We start from the raw sequence: 17,183 nt of genomic DNA, 5'->3' as shown, positions 1-17,183 counted from the left end.
CACCATATCAACTACATTATGGTGATATTATAAGTTAACCAGTACTTGGTGTCTATGGGGGTAATCTAAAGAACGCTCTGACAGTGGGGATCAAACCTGTGACCTCCCGATCGCTAGGCAGACACCATATCAACTACACTATGGTGATATAGGCGGACACCATATCAACTACACTATACTTGGTGTCTATGGGGGTAATCTAAAGAACGCTCCCACAGTGGGGATCAAACCTGTGACCTCCCGATCGCTAGGCAGACACCATATCAACTACACTATGGTGATATTATAAGTTAACCAGTACTTGGTGTCTATGGGGGTAATCTAAAGAACGCTCCCACAGTGGGGATCAAACCTGTGACCTGTGATAGCTAGGTGGACACCATATCAACTACACTATGGTGATATAGGCAGACACCATATCAACTACACTATACTTGGTGTCTATGGGGGTAATCTAAAGAACGCTCCAACAGTGGGGATCAAACCTGTGACCTCCCGATCGCTAGGCGGACACCATATCAACTACACTATGGTGATATAGGCAGACACCATATCAACTACACTATACTTGGTGTCTATGGGGGTAATCTAAAGAACGCTCCCACAGTGGAGATCAAACCTGTGACCTCCTGATCGCTAGGCAGACACCATATCAACTACACTATGGTGATATCATAAGTTAACCAGTACTTGGTGTCTATTGGGGTAATCAAAAGAACGCTCCCACAGTGGGGATCAACCTGTGACCTCCCGATAGCTAGGCAGACACCATATCAACTACACTATACTTGGTGTCTATGGGGGTAATCTAAAGAACGCTCCCACAGTGTGGATCAAACCTGTGACCTCCTGATAGCTAGGCGGACACCATATCAACTACACTATGGTGATATAGGCGGACACCATATCAACTACACTATGGTGATATAGGCAGACACCATATCAACTACACTATACTTGGTGTCTATGGGGGTAATCTAAAGAACGCTCCCACAGTGGGGATCAAACCTGTGACCTCCCGTTAGCTAGGCGGACACCATATCAACTACACTATACTTGGTGTCTATGGGGGTAATCTAAAGAACGCTCCCACAGTGGGGATCAAACCTGTGACCTCCCGATCGCTAGGCGGACACCATATCAACTACACTATGGTGATATAGGTACACCATATCAACTACACTATGGTGATATAGGCGGACACCATATCAACTACACTATACTTGGTGTCTATGGGGGTAATTTAAAAAACGCTCCCACAGTGGGGATCAAACCTGTGAACTCCCGATCGCTAGGCGGACACCATATCAACTACACTATGGTGATATAGGCGGACACCATATCAACTACACTATACTTGGTGTCTATGGGGGTAATCTAAAGAACGCTCCCACAGTGGGGATCAAACCTGTGACCTCCCGATCGCTAGGCGGTCACCATATCAACTACACTATACTTGGTGTCTATGGGGGTAATCTAAAGAACGCTCCCACAGCGGGGATCGAACCCATGACCTCCCGTTCGCTAGGCAGACACCATATCAACTACACTATGGTGATATAGGTGGACACCATATCAACTACACTATGGTGATATTATAAGTTAACCAGTACTTGTTGTCTATGGGGGTAATCTAAAGAACGCTCCCACAGTGGGGATCAAACCTGTGACCTCCCGATAGCTAGGCAGACACCATATCAACTACACTATGGTGATATAGGCGGACACCATATCAACTACACTATACTTGGTGTCTATGGGGGTAATCTAAAGAACGCTCCCACAGTGGGGATCAAACCTGTGACCTCCCGATAGCTAGGCAGACACCATATCAACTACACTATGGTGATATAGGCGGACACCATATCAACTACACTATGGTGATATAGGCGGACACCATATCAACTACACTATGGTGATATAGGCGGACACCATATCAACTACACTATGGTGATATAGGCGGACACCATATCAACTACACTATGGTGATATAGGCAGACACCATATCAACTACACTATGGTGATATAGGCGGACACCATATCAACTACACTATACTTGGTGTCTATGGGGGTAATCTAAAGAACGCTCCCACAGTGGGGATCAAACCTGTGACCTCCCGATAGCTAGGCGGACACTGTATCAACTACACTATACTTGGTGTCTATGGGGGTAATCTAAAGAACGCTCCCACAGTGGGGATCAAACCTGTGACCTCCCGATCGCTAGGCGGACACCATATCAACTACACTATGGTGATATAGGCAGACACCATATCAACTACACTATGGTGATATTATAAGTTAACCAGTACTTGGTGTCTATGGGGGTAATCTAAAGAACGCTCCCACAGTGGGGATCAAACCTGTGACCTTCTGATAGCTAGGCGGACACCATATCAACTACACTATGGTGATATAGGCAGACACCATATCAACTACACTATGGTGATATAGGCAGACACCATATCAACTACACTATACTTGGTGTCTATGGGGGTAATCTAAAGAACGCTCCCACAGTGGGGATCAAACCTGTGACCTCCCGATCGCTAGGCAGACACCATATCAACTACACTATGGTGATATAGGCAGACACCATATCAACTACACTATGGTGATATAGGCGGACACCATATCAACTACACTATACTTGGTGTCTATGGGGGTAATCTAAAGAACGCTCCCACAGTGGGGATCAAACCTGTGAACTCCCGATAGCTAGGCAGACACCATATCAACTACACTATACTTGGTGTCTATGGGGGGTAATCTAAAGAACGCTCTCACAGTGGGGATCAAACCTGTGACCTCCCGTTAGCTAGGCAGACACCATATCAACTACACTATACTTGGTGTCTATGGGGGTAATCTAAAGAACACTCCTACAGTGGAGATCAAACCTGTGACCTCCCGATAGCTAGGTGGACACCATATCAACTACACTATGGTGATATAGGCAGACACCATATCAACTACATTATGGTGATATTATAAGTTAACCAGTACTTGGTGTCTATGGGGGTAATCTAAAGAACGCTCCCACAGTGGGGATCAAACCTGTGACCTCCCGATCGCTAGGCAGACACCATATCAACTACACTATGGTGATATAGGCAGACACCATATCAACTACACTATGGTGATATAGGCGGACACCATATCAACTACACTATACTTGGTGTCTATGGGGGTAATCTAAAGAACGCTCCCACAGTGGGGATCAAACCTGTGACCTCCCGATAGCTAGGCAGACACCATATCAACTACACTATGGTGATATAGGCAGACACCATATCAACTACACTATGGTGATATAGGCAGACACCATATCAACTACACTATGGTGATATAGGCGGACACCATATCAACTACACTATACTTGGTGTCTATGGGGGTAATTTAAAGAACGCTCCCACAGTGGGGATCAAACCTGTGACCTCCCGATCGCTAGGCAGACACCATATCCATTACACCACGGCAACCTTGGTTCCTTTTATAATTTGTTTACACCTGTTGGTACTTGGTTCCTTCTATAATTTGTTTACACCTGTTGGAACTTGGTACCTACTATAATTTGTTTACACCTGTTAGAACTTGGTACCTCAAGGGCGTGAAATACAAACAAGTCAGACATAACATGCGACCATCAAATAATTTATTATCAATATTTATACCAAAACAACAAAATCCTTCACAACAATTATTACAGATATTGTAATGTGGGGTTTCTATGCATTTCAAGTTTTGATAAAAAAACAACTTATATCCATGTATACAACATCATCTTTCATGCAAAATTGCAGATAAACAGAAAACATTATTCAAGCTTTTCAGACATATTTACACACATTTACTCAAGTATTCACAGCTTACAGTTTCAAAGCAGTATCAATATGATAAAAGATTGTGCAACACGACAAGAATAGCTTGTCATCAAACATTGCTGCTTAAGATATTATAACACCACAACAGTAACAACAAAGATACATTGTTTCATCATCACTTGTTCTCAAGGATCATGCATGGATGTTTTTTAACAAAATTATGATGACAAGTATAGAGAAACAAAACAAAAACTTTTGTACATTATAATACATGTATAAATTATATACACAAGTTGTATTAGTACAGATTGCCTTTTTTCTTAATTGATTGTTATGTATAAACAAGAGCATCGCATAGCGGGTGCCTCCTAGAGAAATAAATGTTTTTACCTTTTTTCTGAATAATTCCAAAGACGAGAATTGAATTTAAAGCCTAAAAATATAAAGTCCAAAGCGACACATTTTACTGTCTGCCACCATGTTGGAAAAGCTACATTAATAATAAAATTGAATATATGACTCGAAAATTGGTATCTGCACACAATACTGTAGATTTACGTCACATTTGGCAAAATTTGAGTGAGAAATTTAAGTTTGTTTTTTATACTGGCAACAATAAAATGTATTTAAGTCGCATTCTGCTATTTTTTTTATGGAATAGTTACTTGATTTGTTTTGCTTAAAAAGAATTGATGGCTTTAAGTATAAAACAAATAAAACAATTCTCACTTAAGTAAACATAAATATTTTTTACTTAAGAACCTTAAAATTAACATTACAGTTGATTAATTTAATTTCCATTTTTTTCTCCATCGTTCCATCATGCTTTCTTCACACGTAAACCTCAAAAGTAAATGCACTGCACAAAATGTGGAGCGAATATTAACTGCAAATATCATTTTCAAATATCCCATTTTAACAAAACTTTGATTGACATTGAAAATCAATTTTACATGGGATCAAAAAATGATTTTAAGAGACATCTTTTCTCAAACCTATTTAGCTTTTAATTCAAAAGAATATCTTTGCATATTTATTAACTCTGTACTACTTAGATACGTATTTCGACATGTTTGTAGTCCCTTAAAAAGTTTAATTTAATTAATACCTTTCTTAAAGGGCCATTTCAAACCCTTAGATACTCATGAGCAGCAAACAGCATAAAACCTGAACAGACTGCCAGTTAATCACAAGCTGTTCTGGTTTTATGCTGTTTGCACATAGCTATGTTCACTTTACCTCCGAGTGGGACAAGGTTAAATGAAACATGTTCTAACACTGTTCATCTATGCAGAACACGATTTTGTTTTTCCATTAATTTGTTACATTAACATTAAGCAGGGGTGTGATGGAGGAGAATTCCCAGGGGAGGAAAATTGTGCTGACTAATTTTGGACAAACCTTTAAAATCTGACATAAATAAACCCTCAATTGAAATTTACAACAATAATTATTTCTTAAAACCATTTTTAACTTCACCTTCTTGCTATTAAAGGTTGCAAATTTAACAGTTTTCATTAAGGGTGAATTCCATAATGTACCTCCTAAAAAAATGTGTCGTGTTCTGAGAAAACTAAGTTTAATTCATGTGCGTAAAGTGTCGTCCCAGATTAGCCTGTGCAGCCCGCACAGGCTAATCAGGGACGATACTTTCCGCTTTTATGGCATTTTAGTTTGAAGGAAGACCCTTCTTACCGAAAATCAAGTTTAAGCGGACAGTGTTGTCTCTGATTAGCCTGTGCGGACTGCACAGGCTAATCTGGGACGACACTTTACGCACATGAATTAAGCCCAGTTTTATCAGAACAAGACACAAATGACCTAATCCGATTGGCTTAGAGCGGTCATGTTCCCAAGGAGTATTTTCCATACACCCCTAGTAATTTCCATACACCCAGAGTAATCCATTAGTCGGTTGAGATATAATCTTTATACAGTTAGAAACTGATGGGTGTATGGGAAATTACTGAGGGTGTATATCCCATACACCATCAGTTATTCACAGTGTAACTTATAGTACAAGTCAATTTTTTTCCCGATCACTGTGATTAATGCTGGCAATCTTTAACTTTTGCTCCATATTTTACTTTTGCTTTTTTGACCCCCCTCCAACCCGGCCCACACATTGTTAAAATACAAAATTTACAAATATATCAGAAATGACCCTTGGCACAATTGGATGTGCAAAAATCTGCGGATAAATCACCCCCGATTAAGTACAACAAATACCCCAAATCCGTGTCAAACATAGAATGTTCTTTTAAAATGTTTCCTATACGTGTTCAGGATCACAGTAAGGTTCTAACAATTTGCAGAATTCTATCAGTAGCGTGGTCACGATCTAAAAACACCACAGCGTTTCCCGAGGGGAATGTTATCCGAACTGGAAGGAAAAACCACCCGGAAAGCCCCCACTGCCACCACCGCCGCCACCAAAGTTGAAATGATGTCCGCCACCACCACCGCCGAAAAAGGATTGGAATATAAGGTTGGGGTCGATATCTGAAATAACCAAGACAACGTTGATAAGTTTCAACAATTAACATTTGGAGGACAACCAGATTACTCTTAATACAAACTAGAGCTTGCCATACCAGAAATGATTACCTGATGAAAAAACTTGTTACAATCATGTTTTAGAAAGTGTATGTACAGTTGTTTACAGTGTTTTGTTTTCAATATTTTGGGAAACAGGCCGGGGCCCTTGGAATTGGTAAAAATCATTTTCATTAATATTGGGAAATAGGTTTTGTGTGTTTAAAAAAATAAATAAAATACTGGTTGGCGCATGAAATCTGAATTGGTAGCAAAACTGTTATAAACAAGTTATTTAGAATGTTACCTGTGAAATCTGCTTCATTTAAAAACAAGAGATTGCCAAGCAATATTGTCCCCTACCGGTGAAACTCCACCATTGTCAGTATTTTTTTTTAATGTGTTGCCATAGCAACCAGAATTCTTGACGTAAGAGTAAAATGAAATGACGTGCATAATGTACATATTGCAATCTATCCATGTGTCAAGTCTCATGAAAAAATATGAAGTACTTTCAATTTATTGCAGGATCCATAAAAGTGTGACAAACAGACTGACAGACAGACCGCAAACCATAAGTCCCCTCCGGTTTCACCGGTAGGGGACAATAATAACACAAATGTTAGAAGCCATTCAAGATTGTTGTAGCCAATTCGCGATTACCATAGCCTTTGGATTTTAAAACTTTCTTGAAGGTCACTAACCTTACTGTTGAAACCAAGAAACGATTTTTACATAGGTCACTAAACTTACTGTTGAAACCACCCCCTCCGAAGCCATCGAGATCTTCCATGTCATGACCCTGGTCGTAGCGCGTTCGTTTCTTCTGGTCTGACAACACGGAGTAGGCCTCCCCGACCTCCTTGAACTTCATCTCCTCCTCTTTCTGTACCTCCACCGTGTCGTGGGAGTGGCGATCTAGGGGAGGTAATTTTTACATGTGAGAGTGACAATCTAGGAGGTAATGTAACATGCGAGAGTGACTAATCTAGGGGAGGTAATTTAACATGTGAGAGTGACTAATCTAGGAGAGGTAATTTAACATGTGAGAGTGACAATCTAGGAGAGGTAATTTAACATGTGAGAGTGACTAATCTAGGGGAGGTAATTTAACATGTGAGAGTGACTAATCTAGGGGAGGTAATTTAACATGTGAGAGTGTCAATCTAGAAGAGGTAATTTAGTAGGGATGGCATCAAATACCTATATCGGTATTCGAATATTCGCAAATCCATTCAATTGAATATTCGAATAAAACGGCTGGAATGATTTAACTTCTATTATTCAGTTTCGTATCCAGAAGGGATAAAAACAAGGGCTGTTTGTAAAACATGCATGCCCCCCATATGAGCTGTCCGTTGTAGTGGCAGCCATCGTGTGAATACGTTTTTTGTCACTGTGACCTTGACCTTTGACCTTGTGACCTTAAAATTAATAGGGGTCATCTGCAAGTCACGATCAATGTACCTATGAAGTGTCATGATCCTAGGCAAAAGCGTTCTTGAGTTATCATCCGAAAATCATTTTACTATTTCGGGTCACCGTGACCTTGACCTTTGACCTTGTGACCTCAAAATCAATAGGGGTCATCTGCGAGTCATGATCAATCTACCTGTGAAGTTTCATGATCCTAGGCATATGCGTTCTTGAGTTATCATCCGAAAACCATTTTACTATTTCGGGTCACCGTGACCTTGACCTTTGACATAGTGACCTCAAAATCAATATGGGTCATCTGCGAGTCATGATCAATCTACCCATGAAGTTTCGTGATCCTAGGCGTATGCATTCTTGAGTTATCATCCGAAAACCATTTTACTATTTCGGGTCACCGTGACCTTGACCTTTGACCTAGTGACCTCAAAATGTATAGGGGTCATCTGCGAGTCATGATCAATCTACCCATGAAGTTTCATGATCCTAGGCGTATGCGTTCTTGAGTCATCATTCAAAAACCATTTTACTATTTCGGGTCGCCGTGACCTTGACCTTTGACCTAGTGACCTCAAAATCAATAGGGGTCATCTGCGAGTCATGATCAATGTACCTATGAAGTTTCATGATCCTAGGCCCAAGCGTTCTTGAGTTATTGTCTGACAACCACCTGGTGGACCCACCGACTGACCGACATGAGCAAAGCAATATACCCCCTCTTCTTGGAAGGGGGGCATACAAATATAAATTGACAAAGAAATACAACTGAATATACAATGGTTGTGATGAGAAATAGAAAGAAAATGTAGCTTAATTGTAAAAACTTTTAAAAAGCCTATTTAGCCAAAATATATCAGAAAAGAGTGAAACTTGTTCTGTGTTTACTTCCATTGTTTTGTAAGTTACATCCGTTTGCTTAATAGGAGGCTGTTTATTAACGTAACTATTTAATAATTGTATTGCTGTCGGCTAATACTATGAAAGATACTGTAATCGGGCACAAATAGAAGGAAAAACATCATGTCATAGTATTTTATATGAAATTTTAAAGTAACGATAGCATGTACGTTTATATAAAGAAACATATCAATAAGGCATGCAAAGTACACCAAAAATTCAATAACAAATATAAGGAAAAACATCACGTCATAGAATTTTATTTTAAATTTTAAAATAAAGATATCATGTACGTTTATAACAAGAACCATATCAATAAGTCATGCAAGGTACATCACAAAACTGACACAGTTGTTACGATTTTCTAGACCCTATAAATATACATGTATTCAACTTCATTCTCTGCAATAATTTTGTATGTGTGTCTTATTTTCTTTTATTTTGACAGTTCGGGCCCTTTCTTAGAGTGTGTATATTGCATTGCGCAATTAAGAGTAATTCACACATTTTAATAGCTGTTCATACTGTGATCACATAAACTTAATTATTATACGCCAATCAAATAAAGCCGTTAATTGGCACCATATTGACAAACAACAGTTCGGGGCCTTTCCTAGAGTGTGGATATTGCAATGCCTAATCAAAGCTGATACGGGCCGCTTTATCAGTTTGACACAAAGAATGTCACATCAAGCATGTTAATCCAAAATGATTTCGGATGGCAATTAGTTAGTGGCTCGCAGGTCTTTAAATATTAGGGAAATAACATTTGAACAAGGGACAAAATTGTCACAAAACCAGGTTTTCATTGGGAAAAAAAATCTGATAAAGGGAGACAACTCAAACTGAACTTTTGAAATGAACAAACAAAATTAACCCCCTTTGTAAGTTTTAAAATAAATTTATTTTTAGTCGTGGCGACCTTGACATTGGAGATATTGACGTGATTCTTTCGTGCGACACACCGTCCCATGATGGTGAACAAATGTGCCAAATGATTTTAAAATCTCATAATGAATGACAATCTAGGGGAGGTAATTTAACATGTGAGAGTGACAATCTAGGGAAGGTAATTTAACATGTGAGTGACAATCTAGGGGAGGTAATTTAGCGTGTGGGAGTGACAATCTAGGGGAGGTAATTTAACATGTGAGTGACAATCTAGGGGAGGTAATTTAGCATGTGGGAGTGACAATCTAGGGGAGGTTATTTAACATGTGAGAGTGACAATCTAGGGGAGGTAATTTAACATGTAAGTGACAATCTAGGGGAGGTACTTTAGTGTGTGGGAGTGGCGGTCTAGGGGAGGTTATTTGACATGCGAGAGTGACAATCTAGCCGAGGTAATTTAACATGTGAGAGTGACAATCTAGGGGAGGTAATTTAACATGTGAGAGTGACAATCTAGGGGAGGTAATTTAACATGTGAGAGTGACAATCAAGGGGAGGTAATTTAACATGTGAGTGACAATCTAGGGCAGGTAATTTAGCTTGTGGGAGTGACAATTTAGGGGAGGTTATTTAACATGTGAGAGTGACAATCTAGGGGAGGTAATTTAACATGTGAGTGACAATCTAGGGGAGGTACTTTAGCGTGTGGGAGTGGCGGTCTAAGGGAGGTAATTTGTGAGAGTGATGATCTAGGAGAGGTTATTTAACGTGTAAGGGACAATCTAGGATAGGTATAGGTAATTTGTGAGTGGGAGTGGCGATCTAAGGGAGGTAATTTAACATGAGAGTGATAATCTAAGGGAAGTCATTTGTGTGAGTGAAATGTTTTTCATTGTCTGGGCCGACACTTCACGCATATGAATTAAGCCCAGTTATTCCAGAAAGAGACTCCATTAAATGTGTTGCAGATACCTGGATGGTGTGAGAGAGCTCGTTTTCTGTAGGCCTTCTTGATTTCATCGTCTGTGGCAGTTTTTGACACGCCCAAAATCTTGTAATAGTCTTTTCTCTTGCTCTTTTTCAATTCCAACTTGGCCTCTTGCAGCAGGCGTTTGTTCTCTAGTTGTGGAAACAAGATTCGATGAAAATAGCATCTCTATGCAAATTTTACCGAATATTTAAAGCAAAGAGGGGGGGGGGGGGGGGGGGGTGAAGACTACCCTTCCAAAGTATTTGGATTTAACATTATTAATATTTTGACAGATTTGATAAAAGATCCAAATTAAGAACTATGTGTGAAGCAATTTTGACACTCAAAAGCAGCAAGTCCGCAAAATAGCATTTCTGACTCAGACTCTAATGTCAGCAAATATTTGTCCTAATTTTCATGAAACAATAAGTCCATATAATATTTGGGAATGCCTGGATCTTGACTATTCGGACATAGGGCCCTCAGTGGGGTTTTCTATTTTTTAAATTCTTAGCAGTGGTCTGATTTTGAAAAAACGGGGCCCTCAGTGGGGTTTCTATTTCTTAAATATTTAACAGTGGTCTGATTTTGGAAACACCTCACAGGAGAGAAATACGCCTGAACAAAACTCTTTAAAAGATCAAAAAAGATCTTTAAATTTAATAAAACAATTTTGGCATTAAATGTTAAATAAAATTAAAGAAAACAAATTACACCCAGAAAAGACGAAAACACGCATTATATCTTCATTTCATAATATCTCAATTTTTTGCGGTCAAATATATTTCCAGTATTTCACAAGCTACCTCTAGTTTTGTCAAGCTGTAATATTTTCTCGTAGTCTCTGACAGCTTCCTCATACTGTTCCATGTCCATGTAACTGCAAAAATAAAATTGAACTAGAAATGGCGCGGCAGAGGCCGACGCGTATCCCCACGCCGAATGTTTGACCTAGGTGTGCCCCAGGGTTGGTAATGGGGCCATGCATAGCTGAGATTGACCGTATTGTCATAAGAGAAGTTCATCATCAATTAGAAGTGAATTGGTGTAGAAATGAAGAAGTTATAGTAAAAGGCAATTTTGGGTGGGTGTGACATATGTGGGCAGGGCGCCCCAGGGTTGGTAATTGTGCCATGCATAGTTGAGATTGACCGTATTGTCATAAGAGAAGTTCAGTATCAATTTGAAGTGAATCGGTGTAGAAATGAAGAAATTATAGTAAAAGGCAATTTTGGGCGGGTGTGGTCTATGTGGGCGGGGCCCCAGGGTTGGTAATGGGGCCATGCATAGTTGAGATTGACCGTATTGTCATAAGAGAGGTTCAGTATCAATTTGAAGTGAATCGGTGTAGAAATAAAGAAATTATAGTAAAAGGCAATTTTGGGTGGGTGTGGTCTATGTGGGCGGGGCGCCCCAGGGTTGGTAATGGGGCCATGCATAGTTGAGATTGACTGTATTGTCATAAGAGAAGTTCAATATCAATTTGAAGTGAATCGGTGTAGAAATGAAGAAATTATAGTAAAGGCAATTTTGGGTGGGTGTGGTCTATGTGGGCGGGGCCCCAGGGTTGGTTATGGGGCCATGCATAGTTGAGATTGACCCTAATGTCATAAGAGAAGTTCAGTATCAATTTGAAGTGAATCCGTGTAGAAATGAAAAAATTATAGTAAATGGAATTTTTTGGTGGGTGTGGCCTATGTGGGCGGACGCCCCAGGGTTGGGATTGGGGCCATGCATAGTTGAGATTGACCCTAATGTCATAACAAAAGTTCAGTATCAATTTGAAGTGAATCCGTGTAGAAATGAAAAAATTATAGTAAATGGAAATTTTTGGTGGGTGTGGCCTATGTGGGCGGGGCGCCCCAGGGTTGGGAATGGGGCCATGCATGGTTGAGATTGACCGTATTGTCATAAGAGAGGTCCAGTATCAATTTGAAGTGAATCGGTGTAGAAATAAAGAAGTAAATTTAAAATAACCTAAAAAAATGAGTGGTAATTTCTGACACGGCCCCACCCCAACCGCTATAACTTTTGACCCAGGGGTCAGATAAAAATTCCAAATAGTGCAGGGTCGCACATATGCTCATAGCTACCATGTGTGTAAGTTTCAAGGTTCTAGTGCTTTTAGTGTAGGAGGAGATAGTGGCCAGGACGGACGGACAGACAGACAGACGGACGGACGGCGGAGATAACCACAATATCCCCACCTTTTTTTTCAAAAAGCGTGGGGATAATTATTTAATTTGAGCTTTGCTCTGGGAACACCCCCCTTAATGCATTATTCTGAAAGTGTCGTCCCAGAATGCATTATTCTGAAAGTGTCGTCCCAGATAAGCCTGTGCAGTCAGTACAAAAAGGGGCTTGTTTTTAATTTCATTGGGTACGGAAAAAACAACAATAAATGGTGTTCAGAAAAGTGCTCTACATGGATTCTCCAATTTAAAATTGATATTAAACAAGAGATGTGTTTGTCAGAAACACAATGCCCCCTTCTGCGCCATATATTTGACCTTGAAGGATGACCTTGACCTTTCATCACTCAAAATGTGCAGCTCCATGAGATACACATTCATGCCAAACATCAAGTTTCTATCTAAAGCGACATAGAAGTTATGAGCATTTTTCGAAACCTAAATGCAAAGTGTAACGGAAAAACAGACAGACAGACGGACAGACGGTCCGATCACTATATGCCCTCCTTCGGGGACATAAAAATGAAAAAAGATTGCAGCTTACTGACATTGCCTTAGGATGCATTTATTGGAAGCCATATTAAAATGATGACGTTATACTGAATTGTCAGTGCCACTGAAGAGAACATGGATGTCACTTGAATAGTTTATTTTTTAATGTTAATAGGGTGTTTTATAGCCATTATCCAGAGTCAAAGATTCATACATACAGGGCTATAGATAACAAGTGTATTTGCTTTATTACACAATTAAAATAACCAACAAGAGATGTGTTTGTCAGAAACACAATGCCCCCTATTGTGCCGCTTTGAAGCCATAAATTTGGCCTTTGACCTTGAGTGATGACCTTTAGACACTCATAATGTGCAGCTCCATGAGATACAGATGCATGCCAAATATCGAGTTGCTTTCTTCAATATTCAAAAAGTTATGACCAAACTTTAACGAAGGTTTAAGTTTTAGGAACGAAAAATACAATGATATTTGACCTTTGACCTTGAAGGATGACCTTGACCTTGACTTTTCACCACTCAAAATGTGCAGCTCCATGAGATACACATGCATGCCAAATATGAAATTGCTACCTTCAATATTGCAAAAGTTATACAACTTTAACCACACACATACAATGACTGACAGACAGACAGACAGACAGACAGGCCAAAAACAATATACCCCCAATCTTTCGATCCGGGGGCATAAAAACGTAATTAAATTCAAAATAAAGCGTACAAAAGCGCAAATACAAATTTAATAATGTAATTCCCGCAAAAAACCTTGCGTCATGAAACGCAATTCTTACAAACACTGGGTGTATTTTTTAGACTGGTTATTTTCGGTACAAAATGTATCGGATAGTTTATATGCCGTCCTATGAAGAAAAGAAGGCAGTCTTTCCAGCGGTTATCAATTTGGGGGTTATTATTGTAATTATTGGTAGACCCATCCGATTTCTACTTTCTTTTTTAAGGTATTCAAATCAAAATGACCGAAAACGGGGTGCATCGCTTTGAACAACCATAACTTCATCAATTGTGCAGCGATTTTCACGAACTCTGTCTTATTCCATGCAAACATGAATGTACTTCGATCAGAAATTCATTAATTGTGTGTTGTTATGTACAGGTACCTTTTTGAATTCCATTTGTATAAATAATATAGTAACCTTAGTAGATTTTTATTATATTATATATGATTCCCTAAATTACCCATTTGAGTTAAAAAACCGGGGGTAAAAAAAACAATTAAGCTCAAAAGTAGGGGTGAAAATTATTGCTAAAACTCTATTGAATTTACAAAACCCCAATTGTTGTCAAAACAGGGGGTGAATTACCCAATATACCCAAAAAGTTATCTATAGCCCTGTTCATAACTCAATTTTTGTCCTTACCTTTTTGCTCTTCGCATGTAAGCTTTGAGATATGTATCGTTAAGTTCTATTGCCCTTACCTTTTTGCTCGTCTCATGTAAGCTTTGAGATATGTATCGTCCAGTTCTATTGCCCTTACCTTTTTGCTCGTCTCATGTAAGCTTTGAGATATGTATCGTCCAGTTCTATCGCCTTCGTACAGTCTTCCACTGACTGCTCATTTTTCCCAATCTGAAGTGAAAAACAGTCAGCTTAGTTTTAACATTACACATTTGAGCTCTGGTCTGGGAAAATGGGGCTTAATGCATATTGTCTGCACAGGCTAATTAGGGACGCGGACGACTCTTTCCAATAGATTAAAAAAGTTTTTTCTAAACAAAAATTCAATCTCCACAGAAAGTGTGGTCCCTGTGCGGACTACACAGGCTAATCTGGGATGACACTTTAGACACATGCATTATGCCCCATTTTCCCACAGCGTTGCTAATTTTAACAAGATGTGTTTGTGAAACACAATGTCCCCCTATATAACGTTTGACCTTGTAGGATGACCTTGACCTTGACCCTTCACCACTCAAAATGTGCAGCTCCATGAGATACACATGCATTTCAAATATAAAATTGCTAGCTTCAATATTGCAGAAGTGACATTACATGAGCAATTTTGACCCATATATTTGACCTTGAAGGATGACCTTGACCTTTCACCACTAAAAATGTGCAGCTCCATGAGATACACATGCATGCCAAATATCAAGTTGCTATCTTCAATAGTGCAAAAGTATTCATAAAATTAGCGATTTGGGCCACATATATTTGACCTCTGACCTTGAAGGATGACCTTGACCTTTCACCACTCAAAATGTGCAGCTCCATGAGATACACATGCATGCCAAATATCAAGTTGCTATCTTCAATATTGCAAAAGTAATCATAAAATGAGCGATTTTGGCCACATATATTTGACATCTGACCTTGAAGGATGACCTTGACCTTTCACCACTCAAATTGTGCAGCTCCATGAGATACACATGCATGCCAAATATCAAGTTGCTATCTTGATTATGGAAATACTGCAAAAGTGTACATTAAATGAGCGATTTTGACCCATATATTTGACCTTTGACCTTGAAGGATAACCTTGACCTTTCACCACTCAAAATGTGCAGCTCCATGAGATACATATGCATGCCAAATATCAAGTTCCTATCTTCAATACTGCAAAAGTTATTGCAAATGTTAAAGTTGGCGCAAACCAACCAACAGACCAACCAACAGACCAACAGACAGGGCAAAAACAATATGTCCACTACTATAGTGGGGGACATAAAAATACGAGACTTCTGTCTCCTACATGTATCTTGAACCAGTAAAAAGTCATTTGTAACATACATCAATATCCCAAAGTTGAGTTTTTTTTAACCATAGAAACTAGGTGCCTATTTCAAACAAGAGGCCCATGAGGGTCTGAATCGCTCTACTGGCTGGAATCAATAGTGCTCAAGCCCTTGATAGTATGAACAATCTGAGTAAATTTTAAACAAACAGGCCCAAAATGGGAAATTCATCGCATAAACAATAAGAAACGTAAAATTTAAACTTCAAATGGCTCCTTTTCAACAATAAGTTAGACAAATTTTCTTCACTCTCAATGGGGTTCTTGCCCTTGATGATATAAAACATCCGTTGAAGTTTCAAAAGGATAGAAGTTTATATGTAAACAAACAAGACGTGTTTTTCGGAAACATTATGTCCCCTTCTGCGCCGCTTTGATTATTTGTTTGTTTGACTTTTGACCGTGAAGGATGACCTTGACCTTTCACCACTCAAAATTTGCAGCTCTATGAGATACACATGCCTGCCAAATATGAAGTTGCTATCTTCAATATTGCAAAAGTTATGGCAAAATGTTAAAGATTTTCAATTTTTTTCTCAAATTCAAGGGGAGATAATTCTGGACCTATAACTCCCATATTGCTCATTTTCAATAGGGTTTGACTCATCATTCAGATAAAGACACTGTGCAAGTTGGGAAATGATTGGATGAAAACTGTGGACTTTATTGCGTAAACAAGCCTTATTTCACAATTTTCTCCAATTCAAGGGGAGATAATTATGGACTTTTTACTCTGATGTAGCCCATTTTCAATAGGGTTCGAGTCCTCATTAATATCAACACACTGAACAGGTTTGAAAAGAATCGGATGAAAAATGTTGACTTTATCGGATAAACAAGAGAAAGTCTAACGCACACACAGACAGGCAGACAGGCAGACAGACAGACACAATGCCATCCTGTAAGCTCTTCTGGCCTATGGCCAGTAGAGCTAAAAATCATTTATTATAAATACAAATGCAGAACATGTATGGCATCCCTCGACTTGATTATAATTAAATCACAATTAAACAAACCTGAACAGGAGTTTGAGAGTTATTTCTCTAACTAACAAACGTTTGAGAGATATATCTTTAACTAACAAGAATTTAAAAGTTATTTCATGTATAAACTCCTTCATTTCAACCCTTTAGTATAAGCAGCAATCAGCTGGTTACATAAAGCCATTTTCACT

At 39.1% G+C, this 17,183-nt stretch overlaps 1 protein-coding gene across 4 annotated transcripts in view; it reads right to left on the bottom strand.

Annotated features, from left to right (window-relative positions):
* LOC127847297 (dnaJ homolog subfamily C member 7-like) overlaps window positions 1-17,183 on the bottom strand; it is a 186,099-nt gene that overhangs the window by 122,602 nt on the left and 46,314 nt on the right. The window contains exons 8-12 of one of the 4 annotated variants that reach the window (XM_052379137.1): window positions 14,753-14,844; window positions 11,358-11,431; window positions 10,554-10,700; window positions 7,113-7,277; window positions 4,809-6,326 (exon numbers count right to left, since the gene is read on the bottom strand). The exons of 1 other annotated variant lie outside the window; for it this stretch is intronic. In XM_052379137.1, coding sequence (XP_052235097.1) covers window positions 6,199-6,326; window positions 7,113-7,277; window positions 10,554-10,700; window positions 11,358-11,431; window positions 14,753-14,844 — 606 coding nt within the window. In that variant the 3' untranslated portion in view covers window positions 4,809-6,198. Of the gene's footprint in view, window positions 1-3,633; window positions 4,215-4,808; window positions 6,327-7,112; window positions 7,278-10,553; window positions 10,701-11,357; window positions 11,432-14,752; window positions 14,845-17,183 lie in introns of those variants that run through there. 2 more of the 4 variants (XR_008033902.1, XM_052379136.1) reach the window with 2 other exon arrangements.

The sequence above is a fragment of the Dreissena polymorpha genome, chromosome 10 (genome assembly GCF_020536995.1).
Source record: "Dreissena polymorpha isolate Duluth1 chromosome 10, UMN_Dpol_1.0, whole genome shotgun sequence".
In the NCBI taxonomy this organism is placed as follows: Eukaryota; Metazoa; Mollusca; class Bivalvia; order Myida; family Dreissenidae; genus Dreissena; species Dreissena polymorpha.
This window is presented reverse-complemented; position numbering and strand designations above follow the sequence as displayed.